This window comes from Pimephales promelas, chromosome 12 (genome assembly GCF_988280905.1).
Source record: "Pimephales promelas chromosome 12, fPimPro1.hap1.1, whole genome shotgun sequence".
NCBI lineage: Eukaryota > Metazoa > Chordata > Actinopteri > Cypriniformes > Leuciscidae > Pimephales > Pimephales promelas.
This window is the reverse complement of record NC_142780.1, coordinates 17,429,861-17,453,282: the sequence shown is the minus strand read 5'-3', so window position 1 is coordinate 17,453,282 and position 23,422 is coordinate 17,429,861. Positions and strand designations below refer to the sequence as shown.

Below are 23,422 nucleotides of genomic sequence, written 5' to 3'. Positions count from 1 at the left end.
TGCCCTATTGATGAGGCTCTATAGTGAGCGTGACAGATAGTCCACTGAAGGTGCGTATAAAGTATTTATTAACACCCAACGTGAACAGATACAAAATTAAAAACTTGACTTTATGACACTCACCGGCAATGGATACAGGGACAAAAGACTGGAAACATGAGGTCAATAAATACAAAGAGACTAATGACTTGACAAGACACCTGTGAACAGGTTTAAACAATGAACCAAAGAGAACACATTAAACAAGAAAGCACATGACAAAGGGGAGAACAAGGCAGGATAACATAACTGTGAAAACCACAAAAATAATGCATGAACATGAAACAAAACCAAAACTACACGTGACACCAATAGCCTCTATTCGTATGGTGAGCTTCTAATAAACATTGTATTCAAAGATCACTTGTGATCACTTATCTCATGTTATGATTGGTCATTACCATACATTTGACTTTCTTATTAGTTATGTGTATTTGAATTTTGTCTTTGTAATTAAAGTCTTTGTGCATCTTGCGGATATTTTAGCCCTCACTCTAAAAAATGCGGGGTTGTTTTAACCCAATTTTAGGTCAAATATGGACAAACCCGAACGTTGGGTTAAAATTTTTATTGAAAATATTAACCCAACGGCTGGGTTTGTCTACATCTGACCCAAAGTTGGGTTGAAAAAAAAACTATTTATTAGAGTGGTGATGAAGGCCTGTGTGCCAGAACCTGTTCATAAAATAAACCATTTTTTTTTTCAGCTCTACTTTATGATTATTTTGACAACTTCATAAGTGTTACTGGTATTGTTCAAAAACTGCTTTTACTTTTTCCTTGTTGATTTTGTGAAGTTAGTTACGCCAGTATAACCACACTTCTAATATCAAACAAACCAAGTCCGTTAACTATATATATATTCTATAATTCTATACTCTATATTGTTTTTACTGCAAATAACCATGTTGAAAGAATGAAGGTGACTTTATAGCCATAGTAGCTGCATCTAAACTACTTCCTATATATGTCAATTTCTGCCACATAAGACAAAAAAATTACGAAAAAGTCATAAATATGAGATAAAAGGTTGAAATTGACTAAATTTAAGATGATAAGATTAAAAAAATTAAAATTATGAGATAAAAGTTATAATTATCACATAAAAAGACAAAATGATACAAATCTTTTTTATAAGACTTATAATTGTCTTAGTATGTCATAATTTTGACTTTTCTCATAATTACTACAGTATCTGATCATTTTGACAATTTATGTCATAATTGTTATTTCCGAAAGCATGATTTGTTTCTTATGTGGCTGAAATGCCAGATAAGCTTGCATATACAGTATTTCCCTTGTTGTCTAAAATAAAGAACAAAATCTCCTGTGGTCTTTCTTCCTTTCTTAATAAAGTGTCTAATTGTTTCCGGGACGGATCAGTTCCAGGACACTGTCATAGGATCAGCATTCTTCCCTGCCAGATACGCTCCAGGAGAGAGGCTGAGCGAGTAAGGGATGGAGGAAGGGTATGTGGAGGTGTGCAGTAGAGTCATGTCATCGGCATTATAGAAGCACACCTGACATCTGTCGCAGTCCAGGTACAGCCCTATCCTGTGTGGTTTCACTGTCAGATCTATGTCTGTCACTGTCTCATACTCTTTGATGCAGTAGCCTTGGTCATGCTTAAGGTGAAGCCCAATGTCCTTGTTCAAGTTGCTTATACAGCCACCATCAAAGCCCACGCTCCAGTCTATCTTCGCTCCCACGTCCACCTCCCAGTAGTGCTGCCCTGACTGGAAGGTCTTGTGGGTCCTGGCCAGAGGCCTATAGTCTTTGTGACGCAAAAAAATCCCCTTTTTGGATGTGCGGATGACGCTGCGCCCATCGGCGGAGACCCTCAGGTATGGGTCATGACAGTCATGTATGACATTACGATCAGGGACTAAGAAAGACAAACAAAAAATTGAGAAATAAATGCAGCTTAATTTTGAAACAATTATTGAAACAATTATTTTTTTAAATATATATATTTTTTTATGTTCACCATTAAGTGTTTAATATACTTTAACATGTATTTTAATACACAGTGTTGCCAACATATGGATAACTGGTGTCCTCACCTGGTTTGATAGAGCCCAGCATCTCCTTCCACACAATAAACTGCAAATGAGTCTCATGAAGGCCGAGGAATAAAGAATTTGGTGTGAAATTTACGCTTTTCACTGTTGATTTGAACCTACAATGCAGGAGATGAATGTAACTGATGGGATATATACAGAGTCGGTCATGTTTACCTCAAGCATTACAGTATATTGTCATACTTGGTTGTTTGAGAAGCACTATCATTATTTTCACTGCCGCTTTCTTTTTCTTTCATTTCTTCAACTAATGCCAGCCCTTTCTCAGTCCACCACTACAGGAGAAGAACAGACAAAGCAAATGATTATCGTCATGAAAACTGCAGCTATGAATAACACAGCATTATGTTATGTACAATACATGCAATAAATATGTGCTTTTAGTCCATTCTTAACTCCCAAAAATCACATTCTAAAACCTGATTCCTCACTCTCAGAAAAATATGCAAAAATACCTTTAGGGGTACAACAGTATTTCACTGGGCCATTGATTCACACTTACAATGGTATGATTTTTGCACATTATTTCTGACAGTGTTGAGGTCATTGCAAGCAACAAGAAATATTAAATATACATTTTTTCGAAATGTTCTATATATGCTTTATTTTAAATTTGACATGAACAAACAGGTCTCAATGCATCCACTTGTCAGAGAAAGTGTCAACAGCAGTATGAACTGACGGGGATAGCAAACCAAGCTAGTTATTTTATCCATTTTATTTTATTTTAATTAAGATCTATTTTTTAGATATCAATCTGCATGTGCTTGACATCAGTTATGGTGAGTTTCTTCTTCCTTGTTTCTTAATTATGTTTAGTCATGTCAAGTCTTTGTATTTGTTTGTCTGTTTGGTAACTGCAAATTGGTTCGTTAAACTTGTCTCCCAGTGGATACGTTACAAAGATGTACCTACTATATAATTATGGTTATGGTTTGTTTTAGGGTTTATTGCTTCTAATTTACTGTTATTACTATAGTACCGGTAACTACATGTAAGATATAGTGAAAATGTGTTTCCTAATTTCTATATTATAGCTAATATTTATATAATTGTTTATGATTGTCAGTTTTGTTTATGGTGATTAAATCAGCAGAAAGGACTGTATTCAGGGTAAAAAGTCTTTACATTTGAATGATTTTTAATCAATGCAAACTGTATAAAATCGAATTATTATTTTTTTAGCCAGATTATATTTCTGAATAACATTAAAAATGATTGTGCTGAAAATTGTGCTGAATGCAAAGTTTGAACCTGCAGAAACCCGTCTGGTTGATCGGACTCAAAGACTGAGTGTAGAATCCCTTCTTTCTCTCTTCCATCGTTCAGCTTCTCTTCTATTTCTGCTCTATTTCTTTTCATCTTTTCAATCATTTCCTTCTCTTCTTTCACTAATATTTTCTTCACTTGCTCCTCCTTTTTCCTCAGGAACTGGTGCATCTCCTCAAACTGTGCAGAGATCTGAGAAGAGAGCTGTCGAGACCTTTCCTGAGGAAAAAAAAAAAGAATCACGCATAGTAATGAATCCTGTTATGATCCTTTATGGAGTCTTTAGAGTAATGTTGATAGATTGTTTCACTATTTTTTGTAAAGTGTATTGTTCACCTCAGTTTTAGAGATCTCATGTGTCTGTTTCTTGACAAGAGCCTGCAGGTCTTCATTCTCCTTTGACAGGAAACTCAGAGGCTCTAACAATAAATTCTACAACACACAAAATATTCCATATTTCTGTCAGGTCTATTAAGTCAAGAACACACATGACAAAAAATGATTAGGAAATTGTAAAGCAGAAAAGCAAATGCCACGTTATACATGACAAGGAGGAAATGGGTTTCAGAGAGTGAGCAGCGAGCAGTTAGGAGCGAACTGAATCTGCTTAAATAGGGCGCCCTGATTTGAGTGTGGTCATTAGCTGCGAGGGGAAATGAACAGCAGATGTGCTGATGTAGCTCTGAGCGATCACTGATGAGACCGTGTAGTCGGCCGACAGCTTTCGCAGCATCTTGACTACCTGGGCTGCCAGAACTGACGCTGATGTTCAATTTCACTCAAAAAGATTGAAAAAATTATTTCAAAAGGCCCTCAATCAGAATCCAGAGTTTTGGGAAGATTGGAGAAACTTAATTTTTCGCCCCAAAAAAAAAACGTAAGGGGTACCACTGTCGTTTTTTTTTTCGGGCCGAATTTTTGAGTTTCGATATCTCAGCTCTGGAAGGGGCTAGAGCCTCCATTTTTGCACTCAGGTCTAAGTCTCATGGCCCTCTATCAGAATCCAGAGTTTTGGGAAGATTGGAGAAACTTAATTTTTCGCCCCCAAAAAAAAACGTAAGGGGTACCACTGTAGTTTTTTTTTTCGGGCCGAATTTTTGAGTTTCGATATCTCAGCTCTGGAAGGGGCTAGAGCCTCCATTTTTGCACTCAGGTCTAAGTCTCATGGCCCTCTATCAGAATCCAGAGTTTTGGGAAGATTGGAGAAACTTAATTTTTCGCCCAAAAAAAAAAAAAGTAAGGGGTACCACTGTCGTTTTTTTTTCGGGCCGAATTTTTGAGTTTCGATATCTCAGCTCTGGAAGGGGCTAGAGCCTCCATTTTTGCACTCAGGTCTAAGTCTCATGGCCCTCTATCAGAATCCAGAGTTTTGGGAAGATTGGAGAAACTTAATTTTTCGCCCAAAAAAAAAAACGTAAGGGGTACCACTGTCGTTTTTTTTTCGGGCCGAATTTTTGAGTTTCGATATCTCAGCTCTGGAAGGGGCTAGAGCCTCCATTTTTGCACTCAGGTCTAAGTCTCATGGCCCTCTATCAGAATCCAGAGTTTTGGGAAGATTGGAGAAACTTAATTTTTCGCCCAAAAAAAAAAACGTAAGGGGTACCACTGTCGTTTTTTTTTCGGGCCGAATTTTTGAGTTTCGATATCTCAGCTCTGGAAGGGGCTAGAGCCTCCATTTTTGCACTCAGGTCTAAGTCTCATGGCCCTCTATCAGAATCCAGAGTTTTGGGAAGATTGGAGAAACTTAATTTTTCGCCCAAAAAAAAAAACGTAAGGGGTACCACTGTCGTTTTTTTTTCGGGCCGAATTTTTGAGTTTCGATATCTCAGCTCTGGAAGGGGCTAGAGCCTCCATTTTTGCACTCAGGTCTAAGTCTCATGGCCCTCTATCAGAATCCAGAGTTTTGGGAAGATTGGAGAAACTTAATTTTTCGCCCAAAAAAAAAAAACGTAAGGGGTACCACTGTCGTTTTTTTTTTCGGGCCGAATTTTTGAGTTTCGATATCTCAGCTCTGGAAGGGGCTAGAGCATCCATTTTTGCACTCAGGTCTAAGTCTCATGGCCCTCTATCAGAATCCAGAGTTTTGGGAAGATTGGAGAAACTTAATTTTTCGCCCAAAAAAAAAAACGTAAGGGGTACCACTGTCGTTTTTTTTTCGGGCCGAATTTTTGAGTTTCGATATCTCAGCTCTGGAAGGGGCTAGAGCCTCCATTTTTGCACTCAGGTCTAAGTCTCATGGCCCTCTATCAGAATCCAGAGTTTTGGGAAGATTGGAGAAACTTAATTTTTCGCCCCAAAAAAAAAACGTAAGGGGTACCACTGTCGTTTTTTTTTCGGGCCGAATTTTTGAGTTTCGATATCTCAGCTCTGGAAGGGGCTAGAGCCTCCATTTTTGCACTCAGGTCTAAGTCTCATGGCCCTCTATCAGAATCCAGAGTTTTGGGAAGATTGGAGAAACTTAATTTTTCGCCCAAAAAAAAAAAACGTAAGGGGTACCACTGTCGTTTTTTTTTTCGGGCCGAATTTTTGAGTTTCGATATCTCAGCTCTGGAAGGGGCTAGAGCCTTCATTTTTGCACTCAGGTCTAAGTCTCATGGCCCTCTATCAGAATCCAGAGTTTTGGGAAGATTGGAGAAACTTAATTTTTCCCCCCAAAAAAAAAGACGTAAGGGGTACCACTGTCGTTTTTTTTTTCGGGCCGAATTTTTGAGTTTCGATATCTCAGCTCTGGAAGGGGCTAGAGCCTCCATTTTTGCACTCAGGTCTAAGTCTCATGGCCCTCTATCAGAATCCAGAGTTTTTGGAAGATTTGAGAAACTTAATTTTTCGCCCCAAAAAAAAAAACGTAAGGGGTACCACTGTCGGTTTTTTTTTCGGGCCGAATTTTTGAGTTTCGATATCTCAGCTCTGGAAGGGGCTAGAGCCTCCATTTTTGCACTCAGGTCTAAGTCTCATGGCCCTCTATCAGAATCCAGAGTTTTGGGAAGATTGGAGAAACTTAATTTTTCGCCCAAAAAAAAAGACGTAAGGGGTACCACTGTCGTTTTTTTTTCGGGCCGAATTTTTGAGTTTCGATATCTCAGCTCTGGAAGGGGCTAGAGCCTCCATTTTTGCACTCAGGTCTAAGTCTCATGACCCTCTATCAGAATCCAGAGTTTTGGGAAGATTGGAGAAACTTAATTTTTCGCCCAAAAAAAAAACGTAAGGGGTTCCACTGTCGTTTTTTTTTCGGGCAGAATTTTTGAGTTTCGATATCTCAGCTCTGGAAGGGGCTAGAGCCTCCATTTTTGCACTCAGGTCTAAGTCTCATGGCCCTCTATCAGAATCCAGAGTTTTGGGAAGATTGGAGAAACTTAATTTTTCGCCCAAAAAAAAAAACGTAAGGGGTACCACTGTGGTTTTTTTTTTCGGGCCGAATTTTTGAGTTTCGATATCTCAGCTCTGGAAGGGGCTAGAGCCTCCATTTTTGCACTCAGGTCTAAGTCTCATGGCCCTCTATCAGAATCCAGAGTTTTGGGAAGATTGGAGAAACTTAATTTTTCGCCCAAAAAAAAAAAACGTAAGGGGTACCACTGTCGTTTTTTTTTCGGGCCGAATTTTTGAGTTTCGATATCTCAGCTCTGGAAGGGGCTAGAGCCTCCATTTTTGCACTCAGGTCTAAGTCTCATGGCCCTCTATCAGAATCCAGAGTTTTGGGAAGATTGGAGAAACTTAATTTTTCGCCCAAAAAAAAAAACGTAAGGGGTACCACTGTCGTTTTTTTTTCGGGCCGAATTTTTGAGTTTCGATATCTCAGCTCTGGAAGGGGCTAGAGCCTCCATTTTTGCACTCAGGTCTAAGTCTCATGGCCCTCTATCAAAATCCAGAGTTTTGGGAAGATTGGAGAAACTTAATTTTTCGCCCAAAAAAAAAAAACGTAAGGGGAACCACTGTCGTTTTTTTTTCGGGCCGAAGTTTTGAGTTTGGATATCTCAGCTCTGGAAGGGGCTAGAGCCTCCATTTTTGCACTCAGGTCTAAGTCTCATGGCCCTCTATCAGAATCCAGAGTTTTGGGAAAATTGGAGAAACTTAATTTTTCGCCAAAAAAAACAAAAACGTAAGGGGTACCACTGTCGTTTTTTTTTCGGGCCGAATTTTTGAGTTTCGATATCTCAGCTCTGGAAGGGGCTAGAGCCTCCATTTTTGCACTCAGGTCTAAGTCTCATGGCCCTCTATCAGAATCCAGAGTTTTGGGAAGATTGGAGAAACTTAATTTTTCGCCCAAAAAAAAAAACGTAAGGGGTACCACTGTCGTTTTTTTTTTCGGGCCGAATTTTTGAGTTTCGATATCTCAGCTCTGGAAGGGGCTAGAGCCTCCATTTTTGCACTCAGGTCTAAGTCTCATGGCCCTCTATCAGAATCCAGAGTTTTGGGAAGATTGGAGAAACTTAATTTTTCGCCCCCCAAAAAAAACGTAAGGGGTACCACTGTAGTTTTTTTTTTCGGGCCGAATTTTTGAGTTTCGATATCTCAGCTCTGGAAGGGGCTAGAGCCTCCATTTTTGCACTCAGGTCTAAGTCTCATGGCCCTCTATCAGAATCCAGAGTTTTGGGAAGATTGGAGAAACTTAATTTTTCGCCCAAAAAAAAAAACGTAAGGGGTACCACTGTCGTTTTTTTTTTCGGGCCGAATTTTTTAGTTTCGATATCTCAGCTCTGGAAGGAGCTAGAGCCTCCATTTTTGCACTCAGGTCTAAGTCTCATGGCCCTCTATCAGAATCCAGAGTTTTGGGAAGATTGGAGAAACTTAATTTTTCGCCCAAAAAAAAAAAACGTAAGGGGTACCACTGTCGTTTTTTTTTCGGGCCGAATTTTTGAGTTTCGATATCTCAGCTCTGGAAGGGGCTAGAGCCTCCATTTTTGCACTCAGGTCTAAGTCTCATGGCCCTCTATCAGAATCCAGAGTTTTGGGAAGATTGGAGAAACTTAATTTTTCGCCCAAAAAAAAAAAACGTAAGGGGTACCACTGTCGTTTTTTTTTTTCGGGCCGAATTTTTGAGTTTCGATATCTCAGCTCTGGAAGGGGCTAGAGCAGTCATTCCCAAAGGCGGGGTCCCGACCCACAAGTGGGTCGCGGGAGATTTTGTCTGGGTCGCCAAGTCGAGCACTATTTTTCAGTGTTCTATAGGCTACTCTCTATATCAGGGCTATTCAATTGGCGGCCCGCGGGCCAAGTGCGGCCCGCCAATCATCACCATACGGCTGAGGGCACCCCAACCTCCCTCTCCTCCTATTTTCTGGTGGTGCGGCTAAATTCGGTTAGATATGCGCGTCGCCGCAGTGGCGCGTGCAGCTGGATGACTATAGCCTACGCACTGTGTGTGCACCATGAGTGCTCCGACGGACCTGAGAGAAACGTTTACAGTCCGAATATTTCAGCAGTTCTTGTTATGTGTGTCCCGTATTTCTGTCGACTGAACCAGCGATATTAATCATTCGTTGGTTTGATTATTTCCTTTCCATGAATTGGCCAAACGCGCGTGCATAACGGTCTGAAACGATTCTGATTTGTTCACCTGAAGCGGTTTCTCGGTCAAAGAGAGAACAAAATAGCGCTGGTTTCAGTCGTTTCACTAGTTTACTTTGAACTAGGCTGCACGGTCCAGTGGATAACGGAACGCAAAGCTTAAAGGAGTTGCGTTTACTCCCGGTCCCGGACACTATTATTAAACAGTGTTGCGACATCCAGAGAAGCGTTTCCATCGGACACTCTCTCTTACAAACCACAAATCACTCAATGATTTTAAATAGTTTTAAATTGGATGAAACAGTCTTAACATTCCCAACACTACCGATGAGGTAAATAGAAGAAACATGAACAAAGTTAGAAGACTAAATGCCCTAATCACCACCCTTACAAACATTTACCATATAATAGCCTATGTAATAATTTACCATGGTTTGGGCATAAATGTGGAATATTTATATTGAATACTATGTTATAGTCATTTATATTGCCTTAGATTTATTAGGGGGGTAGAGGAACACATAATTAATTGTGTGTACCTATAGTTTTTTAAAAAAAATTTTTTTTTGCCTGTTTAGGCATTTTTTATACAGTGGTAGTGAGCCATGCATGGTTACAAAGTCTCATTGTCAGGATATTAAGCCTATAATAATTATTATAGTAAATTATATCCTGTAACGAAATTATACACTGTAACGATGAGAATATGAAAACAATGAGATGCCCTGTCAACTCTTCCTTTCTCATTTCATCTCTGTATTTCGCTTATTGTCAACAACAGGTTAATAAAAAAAAAGTGCGTTGTCAAATATCTGTACCTCTTTTAAATAGTTTACTGGAAGCTTAACTGACCTTAAAAAATGGTCATGCATATTTTGTTAATGCATAAATTCTCTTCGTGATATATGAACTATATGGGCCTAATGTTTTTTGGGTCACAAGGATTTATCGACTTTAAAATGTGGGTCCCCAGAAAAAAAGTTTGGGAAACACTGGGCTAGAGCATCCATTTTTGCACTCAGGTCTAAGTCTCATGGCCCTCTATCAGAATCCAGAGTTTTGGGAAGATTGGAGAAACTTAATTTTTCGCCCAAAAAAAAAAACGTAAGAGGTACCACTGTCGTTTTTTTTTCGGGCCGAATTTTTGAGTTTCGATATCTCAGCTCTGGAAGGGGCTAGAGCCTCCATTTTTGCACTCAGGTCTAAGTCTCATGGCCCTCTATCAGAATCCAGAGTTTTGGGAAGATTGGAGAAACTTAATTTTTTGCCCAAAAAAAAAAAAACGTAAGGGGTACCACAGTGGTTTTTTTTTCGGGCCGAATTTTTGAGTTTCGATATCTCAGCTCTGGAAGGGGCTAGAGCCTCCATTTTTGCACTCAGGTCTAAGTCTCATGGCCCTCTATCAGAATCCAGAGTTTTTGGAAGATTTGAGAAACTTAATTTTTCGCCCCAAAAAAAAAAACGTAAGGGGTACCACTGTCGTTTTTTTTTTCGGGCCGAATTTTTGAGTTTCGATATCTCAGCTCTGGAAGGGGCTAGAGCCTCCATTTTTGCACTCAGGTCTAAGTCTCATGGCCCTCTATCAGAATCCAGAGTTTTGGGAAGATTGGAGAAACTTAATTTTTCGCCCCCCAAAAAAAACGTAAGGGGTACCACTGTAGTTTTTTTTTCGGGTCGAATTTTTGAGTTTCGATATCTCAGCTCTGGAAGGGGCTAGAGCCTCCATTTTTGCACTCAGGTCTAAGTCTCATGGCCCTCTATCAGAATACAGAGTTTTGGGAAGATTGGACAAACTTAATTTTTCGCCCAAAAAAAAAAACGTAAGGGGTACCACTGTCGTTTTTTTTTCGGGCCGAATTTTTGAGTTTCGATATCTCAGCTCTGGAAGGGGCTAGAGCCTCCATTTTTGCACTCAGGTCTAAGTCTCATGGCCCTCTATCAGAATCCAGAGTTTTGGGAAGATTGGAGAAACTTAATTTTTCGCCCAAAAAAAAAACGTAAGGGGTACCACTGTCGTTTTTTTTTCGGGCCGAATTTTTGAGTTTCGATATCTCAGCTCTGGAAGGGGCTAGAGCCTCCATTTTTGCACTCAGGTCTAAGTCTCATGGCCCTCTATCAGAATCCAGAGTTTTGGGAAGATTGGAGAAACTTAATTTTTCGCCCAAAAAAAAAAAACGTAAGGGGTACCACTGTCGTTTTTTTTTCGGGCCGAATTTTTGAGTTTTGATATCTCAGCTCTGGAAGGGGCTAGAGCCTCCATTTTTGCACTCAGGTCTAAGTCTTATGGCCCTCTATCAGAATCCAGAGTTTTGGGAAGATTGGAGAAACTTAATTTTTCGCCCAAAAAAAAAACGTAAGGGGTACCACTGTCGTTTTTTTTTCGGGCCGAATTTTTGAGTTTCGATATCTCAGCTCTGGAAGGGGCTAGAGTCTCCATTTTTGCACTCAGGTCTAAGTCTCATGGCCCTCTATCAGAATCCAGAGTTTTGGGAAGATTGGAGAAACTTAATTTTTTGCCCAAAAAAAAAAAAACGTAAGGGGTACCACTGTGTTTTTTTTTTCGGGCCGAATTTTTGAGTTTCGATATCTCAGCTCTGGAAGGGGCTAGAGCCTCCATTTTTGCACTCAGGTCTAAGTCTCATGGCCCTCTATCAGAATCCAGAGTTTTGGGAAGATTGGAGAAACTTAATTTTTCGCCCCCCAAAAAAAACGTAAGGGGTACCACTGTAGTTTTTTTTTTTCGGGCCGAATTTTTGAGTTTCGATATCTCAGCTCTGGAAGGGGCTAGAGCCTCCATTTTTGCACTCAGGTCTAAGTCTCATGGCCCTCTATCAGAATCTAGAGTTTTGGGAAGATTGGAGAAACTTAATTTTTCGCCCCAAAAAAAAAAACGTAAGGGGTACCACTGTCGTTTTTTTTTCGGGCCGAATTTTTGAGTTTCGATATCTCAGCTCTGGAAGGGGCTAGAGCCTCCATTTTTGCACTCAGGTCTAAGTCTCGTGGCCCTCTATCAGAATCCAGAGTTTTGGGAAGATTGGAGAAACTTAATTTTTCGCCCAAAAAAAAAACGTAAGGGGTACCACTGTCGTTTTTTTTTCGGGCCGAATTTTTGAGTTTCGATATCTCAGCTCTGGAAGGGGCTAGAGCCTCCATTTTTGCACTCAGGTCTAAGTCTCATGGCCCTCTATCAGAATCCAGAGTTTTGGGAAGATTGGAGAAATTTAATTTTTCGCCCAAAAAAAACAAACGTAAGGGGTACCACTGTCGTTTTTTTTTTCGGGCCGAATTTTTGAGTTTCGATATCTCAGCTCTGGAAGGGGCTAGAGCCTCCATTTTTGCACTCAGGTCTAAGTCTCATGGCCCTCTATCAGAATCCAGAGTTTTGGGAAGATTGGAGAAACTTAATTTTTCGCCCCCCAAAAAAAACGTAAGGGGTACCACTGTAGTTTTTTTTTTCGGGCCGAATTTTTGAGTTTCGATATCTCAGCTCTGGAAGGGGCTAGAGCCTCCATTTTTGCACTCAGGTCTAAGTCTCATGGCCCTCTATCAGAATCCAGAGTTTTGGGAAGATTGGAGAAACTTAATTTTTCGCCCAAAAAAAAAAACGTAAGGGGTACCACTGTCGTTTTTTTTTTTCGGGCCGAATTTTTTAGTTTCGATATCTCAGCTCTGGAAGGAGCTAGAGCCTCCATTTTTGCACTCAGGTCTAAGTCTCATGGCCCTCTATCAGAATCCAGAGTTTTGGGAAGATTGGAGAAACTTAATTTTTCGCCCAAAAAAAAAAAACGTAAGGGGTACCACTGTCGTTTTTTTTTCGGGCCGAATTTTTGAGTTTCGATATCTCAGCTCTGGAAGGGGCTAGAGCCTCCATTTTTGCACTCAGGTCTAAGTCTCATGGCCCTCTATCAGAATCCAGAGTTTTGGGAAGATTGGAGAAACTTAATTTTTCGCCCAAAAAAAAAAAACGTAAGGGGTACCACTGTCGTTTTTTTTTTTCGGGCCGAATTTTTGAGTTTCGATATCTCAGCTCTGGAAGGGGCTAGAGCATCCATTTTTGCACTCAGGTCTAAGTCTCATGGCCCTCTATCAGAATCCAGAGTTTTGGGAAGATTGGAGAAACTTAATTTTTCGCCCAAAAAAAAAAACGTAAGGGGTACCACTGTCGTTTTTTTTTCGCGCCGAATTTTTGAGTTTCGATATCTCAGCTCTGGAAGGGGCTAGAGCCTCCATTTTTGCACTCAGGTCTAAGTCTCATGGCCCTCTATCAGAATCCAGAGTTTTGGGAAGATTGGAGAAACTTAATTTTTCGCCCAAAAAAAAAACGTAAGGGGTTCCACTGTCGTTTTTTTTTCGGGCCGAATTTTTGAGTTTCGATATCTCAGCTCTGGAAGGGGCTAGAGCCTCCATTTTTGCACTCAGGTCTAAGTCTCATGGCCCTCTATCAGAATCCAGAGTTTTGGGAAGATTGGAGAAACTTAATTTTTCGCCCAAAAAACAAAAAACAAAAGGGGTACCACTGTGGTTTTTTTTTCGGGCCGAATTTTTGAGTTTCGATATCTCAGCTCTGGAAGGGGCTAGAGCCTCCATTTTTGCACTCAGGTCTAAGTCTCATGGCCCTCTATCAGAATCCAGAGTTTTTGGAAGATTTGAGAAACTTAATTTTTCGCCCCAAAAAAAAAAACGTAAGGGGTACCACTGTCGTTTTTTTTTTCGGGCCGAATTTTTGAGTTTCGATATCTCAGCTCTGGAAGGGGCTAGAGCCTCCATTTTTGCACTCAGGTCTAAGTCTCATGGCCCTCTATCAGAATCCAGAGTTTTGGGAAGATTGGAGAAACTTAATTTTTCGCCCCCAAAAAAAAACGTAAGGGGTACCACTGTAGTTTTTTTTTTCGGGCCGAATTTTTGAGTTTCGATATCTCAGCTCTGGAAGGGGCTAGAGCCTCCATTTTTGCACTCAGGTCTAAGTCTCATGGCCCTCTATCAGAATCCAGAGTTTTGGGAAGATTGGAGAAACTTAATTTTTCGCCCAAAAAAAAAAACGTAAGGGGTACCACTGTCGTTTTTTTTTCGGGCCGAATTTTTGAGTTTCGATATCTCAGCTCTGGAAGGGGCTAGAGCCTCCATTTTTGCACTCAGGTCTAAGTCTCATGGCCCTCTATCAGAATCCAGAGTTTTGGGAAGATTGGAGAAACTTAATTTTTCGCCCAAAAAAAAACTGTAAGGGGTACCACTGTCGTTTTTTTTTCGGGCCGAATTTTTGAGTTTCGATATCTCAGCTCTGGAAGGGGCTAGAGCCTCCATTTTTGCACTCAGGTCTAAGTCTCATGGCCCTCTATCAGAATCCAGAGTTTTGGGAAGATTGGAGAAACTTAATTTTTCGCCCAAAAAAAAAAAACGTAAGGGGTACCACTGTCGTTTTTTTTTTTCGGGCCGAATTTTTGAGTTTCGATATCTCAGCTCTGGAAGGGGCTAGAGCATCCATTTTTGCACTCAGGTCTAAGTCTCATGGCCCTCTATCAGAATCCAGAGTTTTGGGAAGATTGGAGAAACTTAATTTTTCGCCCAAAAAAAAAAACGTAAGGGGTACCACTGTCGTTTTTTTTTCGCGCCGAATTTTTGAGTTTCGATATCTCAGCTCTGGAAGGGGCTAGAGCCTCCATTTTTGCACTCAGGTCTAAGTCTCATGGCCCTCTATCAGAATCCAGAGTTTTGGGAAGATTGGAGAAACTTAATTTTTCGCCCAAAAAAAAAACGTAAGGGGTTCCACTGTCGTTTTTTTTTCGGGCCGAATTTTTGAGTTTCGATATCTCAGCTCTGGAAGGGGCTAGAGCCTCCATTTTTGCACTCAGGTCTAAGTCTCATGGCCCTCTATCAGAATCCAGAGTTTTGGGAAGATTGGAGAAACTTAATTTTTCGCCCAAAAAAAAAAAAACGTAAGGGGTACCACTGTGGTTTTTTTTTCGGGCCGAATTTTTGAGTTTCGATATCTCAGCTCTGGAAGGGGCTAGAGCCTCCATTTTTGCACTCAGGTCTAAGTCTCATGGCCCTCTATCAGAATCCAGAGTTTTTGGAAGATTTGAGAAACTTAATTTTTCGCCCCAAAAAAAAAAACGTAAGGGGTACCACTGTCGTTTTTTTTTTCGGGCCGAATTTTTGAGTTTCGATATCTCAGCTCTGGAAGGGGCTAGAGCCTCCATTTTTGCACTCAGGTCTAAGTCTCATGGCCCTCTATCAGAATCCAGAGTTTTGGGAAGATTGGAGAAACTTAATTTTTCGCCCCCAAAAAAAAACGTAAGGGGTACCACTGTAGTTTTTTTTTTTCGGGCCGAATTTTTGAGTTTCGATATCTCAGCTCTGGAAGGGGCTAGAGCCTCCATTTTTGCACTCAGGTCTAAGTCTCATGGCCCTCTATCAGAATCCAGAGTTTTGGGAAGATTGGAAAAACTTAATTTTTCGCCCAAAAAAAAAAAACGTAAGGGGTACCACTGTCGTTTTTTTTTCGGGCCGAATTTTTGAGTTTCGATATCTCAGCTCTGGAAGGGGCTAGAGCCTCCATTTTTGCACTCAGGTCTAAGTCTCATGGCCCTCTATCAGAATCCAGAGTTTTGGGAAGATTGGAGAAACTTAATTTTTCGCCCAAAAAAAAACTGTAAGGGGTACCACTGTCGTTTTTTTTTCGGGCCGAATTTTTGAGTTTCGATATCTCAGCTCTGGAAGGGGCTAGAGCCTCCATTTTTGCACTCAGGTCTAAGTCTCATGGCCCTCTATCAGAATCCAGAGTTTTGGGAAGATTGGAGAAACTTAATTTTTCGCCCAAAAAAAAAAAACGTAAGGGGAACCACTGTCGTTTTTTTTTCGGGCCGAATTTTTGAGTTTCGATATCTCAGCTCTGGAAGGGGCTAGAGCCTCCATTTTTGCACTCAGGTCTAAGTCTCATGGCCCTCTATCAGAATCCAGAGTTTTGGGAAGATTGGATAAACTTAATTTTTCGCCCAAAAAAAAAAAAACGTAAGGGGAACCACTGTCGTTTTTTTTTCGGGCCGAAGTTTTGAGTTTCGATATCTCAGCTCTGGAAGGGGCTAGAGCCTCCATTTTTGCACTCAGGTCTAAGTCTCATGGCCCTCTATCAGAATCCAGAGTTTTGGGAAGATTGGAAAAACTTAATTTTTCGCCCAAAAAAAAAACGTAAGGGGTACCACTGTCGTTTTTTTTTCGGGCCGAATTTTTGAGTTTCGATATCTCAGCTCTGGAAGGGGCTAGAGCCTCCATTTTTGCACTCAGGTCTAAGTCTCATGGCCCTCTATCAGAATCCAGAGTTTTGGGAAGATTGGAGAAACTTAATTTTTCGCCCAAAAAAAAAAACGTAAGGGGTACCACTGTCGTTTTTTTTTTCGGGCCGAATTTTTGAGTTTCGATATCTCAGCTCTGGAAGGGGCTAGAGCCTCCATTTTTGCACTCAGGTCTAAGTCTCATGGCCCTCTATCAGAATCCAGAGTTTTGGGAAGATTGGAGAAACTTAATTTTTCGCCCCCCAAAAAAAACGTAAGGGGTACCACTGTCGTTTTTTTTTCGGGCCGAATTTTTGAGTTTCGATATCTCAGCTCTGGAAGGGGCTAGAGCCTCCATTTTTGCACTCAGGTCTAAGTCTCATGGCCCTCTATCAGAATCCAGAGTTTTGGGAAGATTGGAGAAACTTAATTTTTTGCCCAAAAAAAAAAAAACGTAAGGGGTACCACAGTGGTTTTTTTTTCGGGCCGAATTTTTGAGTTTCGATATCTCAGCTCTGGAAGGGGCTAGAGCCTCCATTTTTGCACTCAGGTCTAAGTCTCATGGCCCTCTATCAGAATCCAGAGTTTTTGGAAGATTTGAGAAACTTAATTTTTAGTCCCAAAAAAAAAAACGTAAGGGGTACCACTGTCGTTTTTTTTTCGGGCCGAATTTTTGAGTTTCGATATCTCAGCTCTGGAAGGGGCTAGAGCCTCCATTTTTGCACTCAGGTCTAAGTCTCATGGCCCTCTATCAGAATCCAGAGTTTTGGGAAGATTGGAGAAACTTAATTTTTCGCCCCCAAAAAAAAACGTAAGGGGTACCACTGTAGTTTTTTTTTTCGGGTCGAATTTTTGAGTTTCGATATCTCAGCTCTGGAAGGGGCTAGAGCCTCCATTTTTGCACTCAGGTCTAAGTCTCATGGCCCTCTATCAGAATACAGAGTTTTGGGAAGATTGGACAAACTTAATTTTTCGCCCAAAAAAAAAAAACGTAAGGGGTACCACTGTCGTTTTTTTTTCGGGCCGAATTTTTGAGTTTCGATATCTCAGCTCTGGAAGGGGCTAGAGCCTCCATTTTTGCACTCAGGTCTAAGTCTCATGGCCCTCTATCAGAATCCAGAGTTTTTGGAAGATTGGAGAAACTTAATTTTTCGCCCAAAAAAAAAACGTAAGGGGTACCACTGTCGTTTTTTTTTCGGGCCGAATTTTTGAGTTTCGATATCTCAGCTCTGGAAGGGGCTAGAGCCTCCATTTTTGCACTCAGGTCTAAGTCTCATGGCCCTCTATCAGAATCCAGAGTTTTGGGAAGATTGGAGAAACTTAATTTTTCGCCCAAAAAAAAAAAACGTAAGGGGTACCACTGTCGTTTTTTTTTTCGGGCCGAATTTTTGAGTTTTGATATCTCAGCTCTGGAAGGGGCTAGAGCCTCCATTTTTGCACTCAGGTCTAAGTCTTATGGCCCTCTATCAGAATCCAGAGTTTTGGGAAGATTGGAGCAACTTAATTTTTCGCCCAAAAAAAAAACGTAAGGGGTACCACTGTCGTTTTTTTTTCGGGCCGAATTTTTGAGTTTCGATATCTCAGCTCTGGAAGGGGCTAGAGCCTCCATTTTTGCACTCAGGTCTAAGTCTCATGGCCCTCTATCAGAATCCAGAGTTTTGGGAAGATTGGAGAAACTTAATTTTTTGCCCAAAAAAAAAAAACGTAAGGGGTACCACTGTGTTTTTTTTTTCGGGCCGAATTTTTGAGTTTCGATATCTCAGCTCTGGAAGGGGCTAGAGCCTCCATTTTTGCACTCAGGTCTAAGTCTCATGGCCCTCTATCAGAATCCAGAGTTTTTGGAAGATTTGAGAAACTTAATTTTTCGCCCCAAAAAAAAAAACGTAAGGGGTACCACTGTCGTTTTTTTTTTCGGGCCGAATTTTTGAGTTTCGATATCTCAGCTCTGGAAGGGGCTAGAGCCTCCATTTTTGCACTCAGGTCTAAGTCTCATGGCCCTCTATCAGAATCTAGAGTTTTGGGAAGATTGGAGAAACTTAATTTTTCGCCCCAAAAAAAAAAACGTAAGGGGTACCACTGTCGTTTTTTTTTCGGGCCGAATTTTTGAGTTTCGATATCTCAGCTCTGGAAGGGGCTAGAGCCTCCATTTTTGCACTCAGGTCTAAGTCTCATGGCCCTCTATCAGAATCCAGAGTTTTGGGAAGATTGGAGAAACTTAATTTTTCGCCCAAAAAAAAAACGTAAGGGGTACCACTGTCGTTTTTTTTTCGGGCCGAATTTTTGAGTTTCGATATCTCAGCTCTGGAAGGGGCTAGAGCCTCCATTTTTGCACTCAGGTCTAAGTCTCATGGCCCTCTATCAGAATCCAGAGTTTTGGGAAGATTGGAGAAACTTAATTTTTCGCCCAAAAAAAACAAACGTAAGGGGTACCACTGTCGTTTTTTTTTTCGGGCCGAATTTTTGAGTTTCGATATCTCAGCTCTGGAAGGGGCTAGAGCCTCCATTTTTGCACTCAGGTCTAAGTCTCATGGCCCTCTATCAGAATCCAGAGTTTTGGGAAGATTGGAGAAACTTAATTTTTCGCCCCCCCAAAAAAACGTAAGGGGTACCACTGTAGTTTTTTTTTTCGGGCCGAATTTTTGAGTTTCGATATCTCAGCTCTGGAAGGGGCTAGAGCCTCCATTTTTGCACTCAGGTCTAAGTCTCATGGCCCTCTATCAGAATCCAGAGTTTTGGGAAGATTGGAGAAACTTAATTTTTCGCCCAAAAAAAAAAACGTAAGGGGTACCACTGTCGTTTTTTTTTTCGGGACGAATTTTTTAGTTTCGATATCTCAGCTCTGGAAGGAGCTAGAGCCTCCATTTTTGCACTCAGGTCTAAGTCTCATGGCTCTCTATCAGAATCCAGAGTTTTGGGAAGATTGGAGAAACTTAATTTTTTGCCCAAAAAAAAAAAACGTAAGGGGTACCACTGTCGTTTTTTTTTCGGGCCGAATTTTTGAGTTTCGATATCTCAGCTCTGGAAGGGGCTAGAGCCTCCATTTTTGCACTCAGGTCTAAGTCTCATGGCCCTCTATCAGAATCCAGAGTTTTGGGAAGATTGGAGAAACTTAATTTTTCGCCCAAAAAAAAAAAAACGTAAGGGGTACCACTGTCGTTTTTTTTTCGGGCCGAATTTTTGAGTTTTGATATCTCAGCTCTGGAAGGGGCTAGAGCCTCCATTTTTGCACTCAGGTCTAAGTCTTATGGCCCTCTATCAGAATCCAGAGTTTTGGGAAGATTGGAGAAACTTAATTTTTCGCCCAAAAAAAAAACGTAAGGGGTACCACTGTCGTTTTTTTTTCGGGCCGAATTTTTGAGTTTCGATATCTCAGCTCTGGAAGGGGCTAGAGCCTCCATTTTTGCACTCAGGTCTAAGTCTCATGGCCCTCTATCAGAATCCAGAGTTTTGGGAAGATTGGAGAAACTTAATTTTTTGCCCAAAAAAAAAAAAACGTAAGGGGTACCACTGTGTTTTTTTTTTCGGGCCGAATTTTTGAGTTTCGATATCTCAGCTCTGGAAGGGGCTAGAGCCTCCATTTTTGCACTCAGGTCTAAGTCTCATGGCCCTCTATCAGAATCCAGAGTTTTTGGAAGATTTGAGAAACTTAATTTTTCGCCCCAACAAAAAAAAAACGTAAGGGGTACCACTGTCGTTTTTTTTTTCGGGCCGAATTTTTGAGTTTCGATATCTCACCTCTGGAAGGGGCTAGAGCCTCCATTTTTGCACTCAGGTCTAAGTCTCATGGCCCTCTATCAGAATCCAGAGTTTTGGGAAGATTGGAGAAACTTAATTTTTCGCCCCCCAAAAAAAACGTAAGGGGTACCACTGTAGTTTTTTTTTTTCGGGCCGAATTTTTGAGTTTCGATATCTCAGCTCTGGAAGGGGCTAGAGCCTCCATTTTTGCACTCAGGTCTAAGTCTCATGGCCCTCTATCAGAATCTAGAGTTTTGGGAAGATTGGAGAAACTTAATTTTTCGCCCCAAAAAAAAAAACGTAAGGGGTACCACTGTCGTTTTTTTTTCGGGCCGAATTTTTGAGTTTCGATATCTCAGCTCTGGAAGGGGCTAGAGCCTCCATTTTTGCACTCAGGTCTAAGTCTCGTGGCCCTCTATCAGAATCCAGAGTTTTGGGAAGATTGGAGAAACTTAATTTTTCGCCCAAAAAAAGAACGTAAGGGGTACCACTGTCGTTTTTTTTTCGGGCCGAATTTTTGAGTTTCGATATCTCAGCTCTGGAAGGGGCTAGAGCCTCCATTTTTGCACTCAGGTCTAAGTCTCATGGCCCTCTATCAGAATCCAGAGTTTTGGGAAGATTGGAGAAACTTAATTTTTCGCCCCCCAAAAAAAACGTAAGGGGTACCACTGTAGTTTTTTTTTTCGGGCCGAATTTTTGAGTTTCGATATCTCAGCTCTGGAAGGGGCTAGAGCCTCCATTTTTGCACTCAGGTCTAAGTCTCATGGCCCTCTATCAGAATCCAGAGTTTTGGGAAGATTGGAGAAACTTAATTTTTCGCCCAAAAAAAAAAACGTAAGGGGTACCACTGTCGTTTTTTTTTTTCGGGCCGAATTTTTTAGTTTCGATATCTCAGCTCTGGAAGGAGCTAGAGCCTCCATTTTTGCACTCAGGTCTAAGTCTCATGGCCCTCTATCAGAATCCAGAGTTTTGGGAAGATTGGAGAAACTTAATTTTTCGCCCAAAAAAAAAAAACGTAAGGGGTACCACTGTCGTTTTTTTTTCGGGCCGAATTTTTGAGTTTCGATATCTCAGCTCTGGAAGGGGCTAGAGCCTCCATTTTTGCACTCAGGTCTAAGTCTCATGGCCCTCTATCAGAATCCAGAGTTTTGGGAAGATTGGAGAAACTTAATTTTTCGCCCAAAAAAAAAAACGTAAGGGGTACCACTGTCGTTTTTTTTTCGCGCCGAATTTTTGAGTTTCGATATCTCAGCTCTGGAAGGGGCTAGAGCCTCCATTTTTGCACTCAGGTCTAAGTCTCATGGCCCTCTATCAGAATCCAGAGTTTTGGGAAGATTGGAGAAACTTAATTTTTCGCCCAAAAAAAAAACGTAAGGGGTTCCACTGTCGTTTTTTTTTCGGGCCGAATTTTTGAGTTTCGATATCTCAGCTCTGGAAGGGGCTAGAGCCTCCATTTTTGCACTCAGGTCTAAGTCTCATGGCCCTCTATCAGAATCCAGAGTTTTGGGAAGATTGGAGAAACTTAATTTTTCGCCCAAAAAAAAAAAACGTAAGGGGTACCACTGTGGTTTTTTTTTCGGGCCGAATTTTTGAGTTTCGATATCTCAGCTCTGGAAGGGGCTAGAGCCTCCATTTTTGCACTCAGGTCTAAGTCTCATGGCCCTCTATCAGAATCCAGAGTTTTTGGAAGATTTGAGAAACTTAATTTTTCGCCCCAAAAAAAAAACGTAAGGGGTACCACTGTCGTTTTTTTTTTCGGGCCGAATTTTTGAGTTTCGATATCTCAGCTCTGGAAGGGGCTAGAGCCTCCATTTTTGCACTCAGGTCTAAGTCTCATGGCCCTCTATCAGAATCCAGAGTTTTGGGAAGATTGGAGAAACTTAATTTTTCGCCCCCAAAAAAAAACGTAAGGGGTACCACTGTAGTTTTTTTTTTCGGGCCGAATTTTTGAGTTTCGATATCTCAGCTCTGGAAGGGGCTAGAGCCTCCATTTTTGCACTCAGGTCTAAGTCTCATGGCCCTCTATCAGAATCCAGAGTTTTGGGAAGATTGGAGAAACTTAATTTTTCGCCCAAAAAAAAAAAACGTAAGGGGTACCACTGTCGTTTTTTTTTCGGGCCGAATTTTTGAGTTTCGATATCTCAGCTCTGGAAGGGGCTAGAGCCTCCATTTTTGCACTCAGGTCTAAGTCTCATGGCCCTCTATCAGAATCCAGAGTTTTGGGAAGATTGGAGAAACTTAATTTTTCGCCCAAAAAAAAACTGTAAGGGGTACCACTGTCGTTTTTTTTTCGGGCCGAATTTTTGAGTTTCGATATCTCAGCTCTGGAAGGGGCTAGAGCCTCCATTTTTGCACTCAGGTCTAAGTCTCATGGCCCTCTATCAGAATCCAGAGTTTTGGGAAGATTGGAGAAACTTAATTTTTCGCCCCCCAAAAAAAACGTAAGGGGTACCACTGTAGTTTTTTTTTTCGGGCCGAATTTTTGAGTTTCGATATCTCAGCTCTGGAAGGGGCTAGAGCCTCCATTTTTGCACTCAGGTCTAAGTCTCATGGCCCTCTATCAGAATCCAGAGTTTTTGGAAGATTTGAGAAACTTAATTTTTCGCCCCAAAAAAAAAAAAACGTAAGGGGTACCACTGTCGTTTTTTTTTTCGGGCCGAATTTTTGAGTTTCGATATCTCAGCTCTGGAAGGGGCTAGAGCCTCCATTTTTGCACTCAGGTCTAAGTCTCATGGCCCTCTATCAGAATCCAGAGTTTTGGGAAGATTGGAGAAACTTAATTTTTCGCCCAAAAAAAAAAAAACGTAAGGGGTACCACTGTCGTTTTTTTTTTCGGGCCGAATTTTTGAGTTTTGATATCTCAGCTCTGGAAGGGGCTAGAGCCTCCATTTTTGCACTCAGGTCTAAGTCTTATGGCCCTCTATCAGAATCCAGAGTTTTGGGAAGATTGGAGAAACTTAATTTTTCGCCCAAAAAAAAAACGTAAGGGGTACCACTGTCGTTTTTTTTTCGGGCCGAATTTTTGAGTTTCGATATCTCAGCTCTGGAAGGGGCTAGAGCCTCCATTTTTGCACTCAGGTCTAAGTCTCATGGCCCTCTATCAGAATCCAGAGTTTTGGGAAGATTGGAGAAACTTAATTTTTTGCCCAAAAAAAAAAAAAACGTAAGGGGTACCACTGTGTTTTTTTTTTCGGGCCGAATTTTTGAGTTTCGATATCTCAGCTCTGGAAGGGGCTAGAGCCTCCATTTTTGCACTCAGGTCTAAGTCTCATGGCCCTCTATCAGAATCCAGAGTTTTTGGAAGATTTGAGAAACTTAATTTTTCGCCCCAAAAAAAAAAAACGTAAGGGGTACCACTGTCGTTTTTTTTTTCGGGCCGAATTTTTGAGTTTCGATATCTCAGCTCTGGAAGGGGCTAGAGCCTCCATTTTTGCACTCAGGTCTAAGTCTCATGGCCCTCTATCAGAATCCAGAGTTTTGGGAAGATTGGAGAAACTTAATTTTTCGCCCCCCAAAAAAAACGTA

General features: G+C 41.1%; 1 protein-coding gene across 1 annotated transcript in view; it reads right to left on the bottom strand.

The window, feature by feature from the left end:
* Positions 1–129: 129 nt before the first annotated feature.
* trim109 (tripartite motif containing 109) overlaps positions 130–23,422 on the bottom strand; it is a 37,434-nt gene continuing 14,141 nt past the window's right edge. The window contains exons 2-6 of the mRNA XM_039688427.2: positions 3,726–3,821; positions 3,375–3,608; positions 2,304–2,395; positions 2,103–2,218; positions 130–1,924 (exon numbers count right to left, since the gene is read on the bottom strand). Coding sequence (XP_039544361.2) covers positions 1,419–1,924; positions 2,103–2,218; positions 2,304–2,395; positions 3,375–3,608; positions 3,726–3,821 — 1,044 coding nt within the window. The 3' untranslated portion in view covers positions 130–1,418. The remainder of the gene's footprint in view (positions 1,925–2,102; positions 2,219–2,303; positions 2,396–3,374; positions 3,609–3,725; positions 3,822–23,422) is intronic.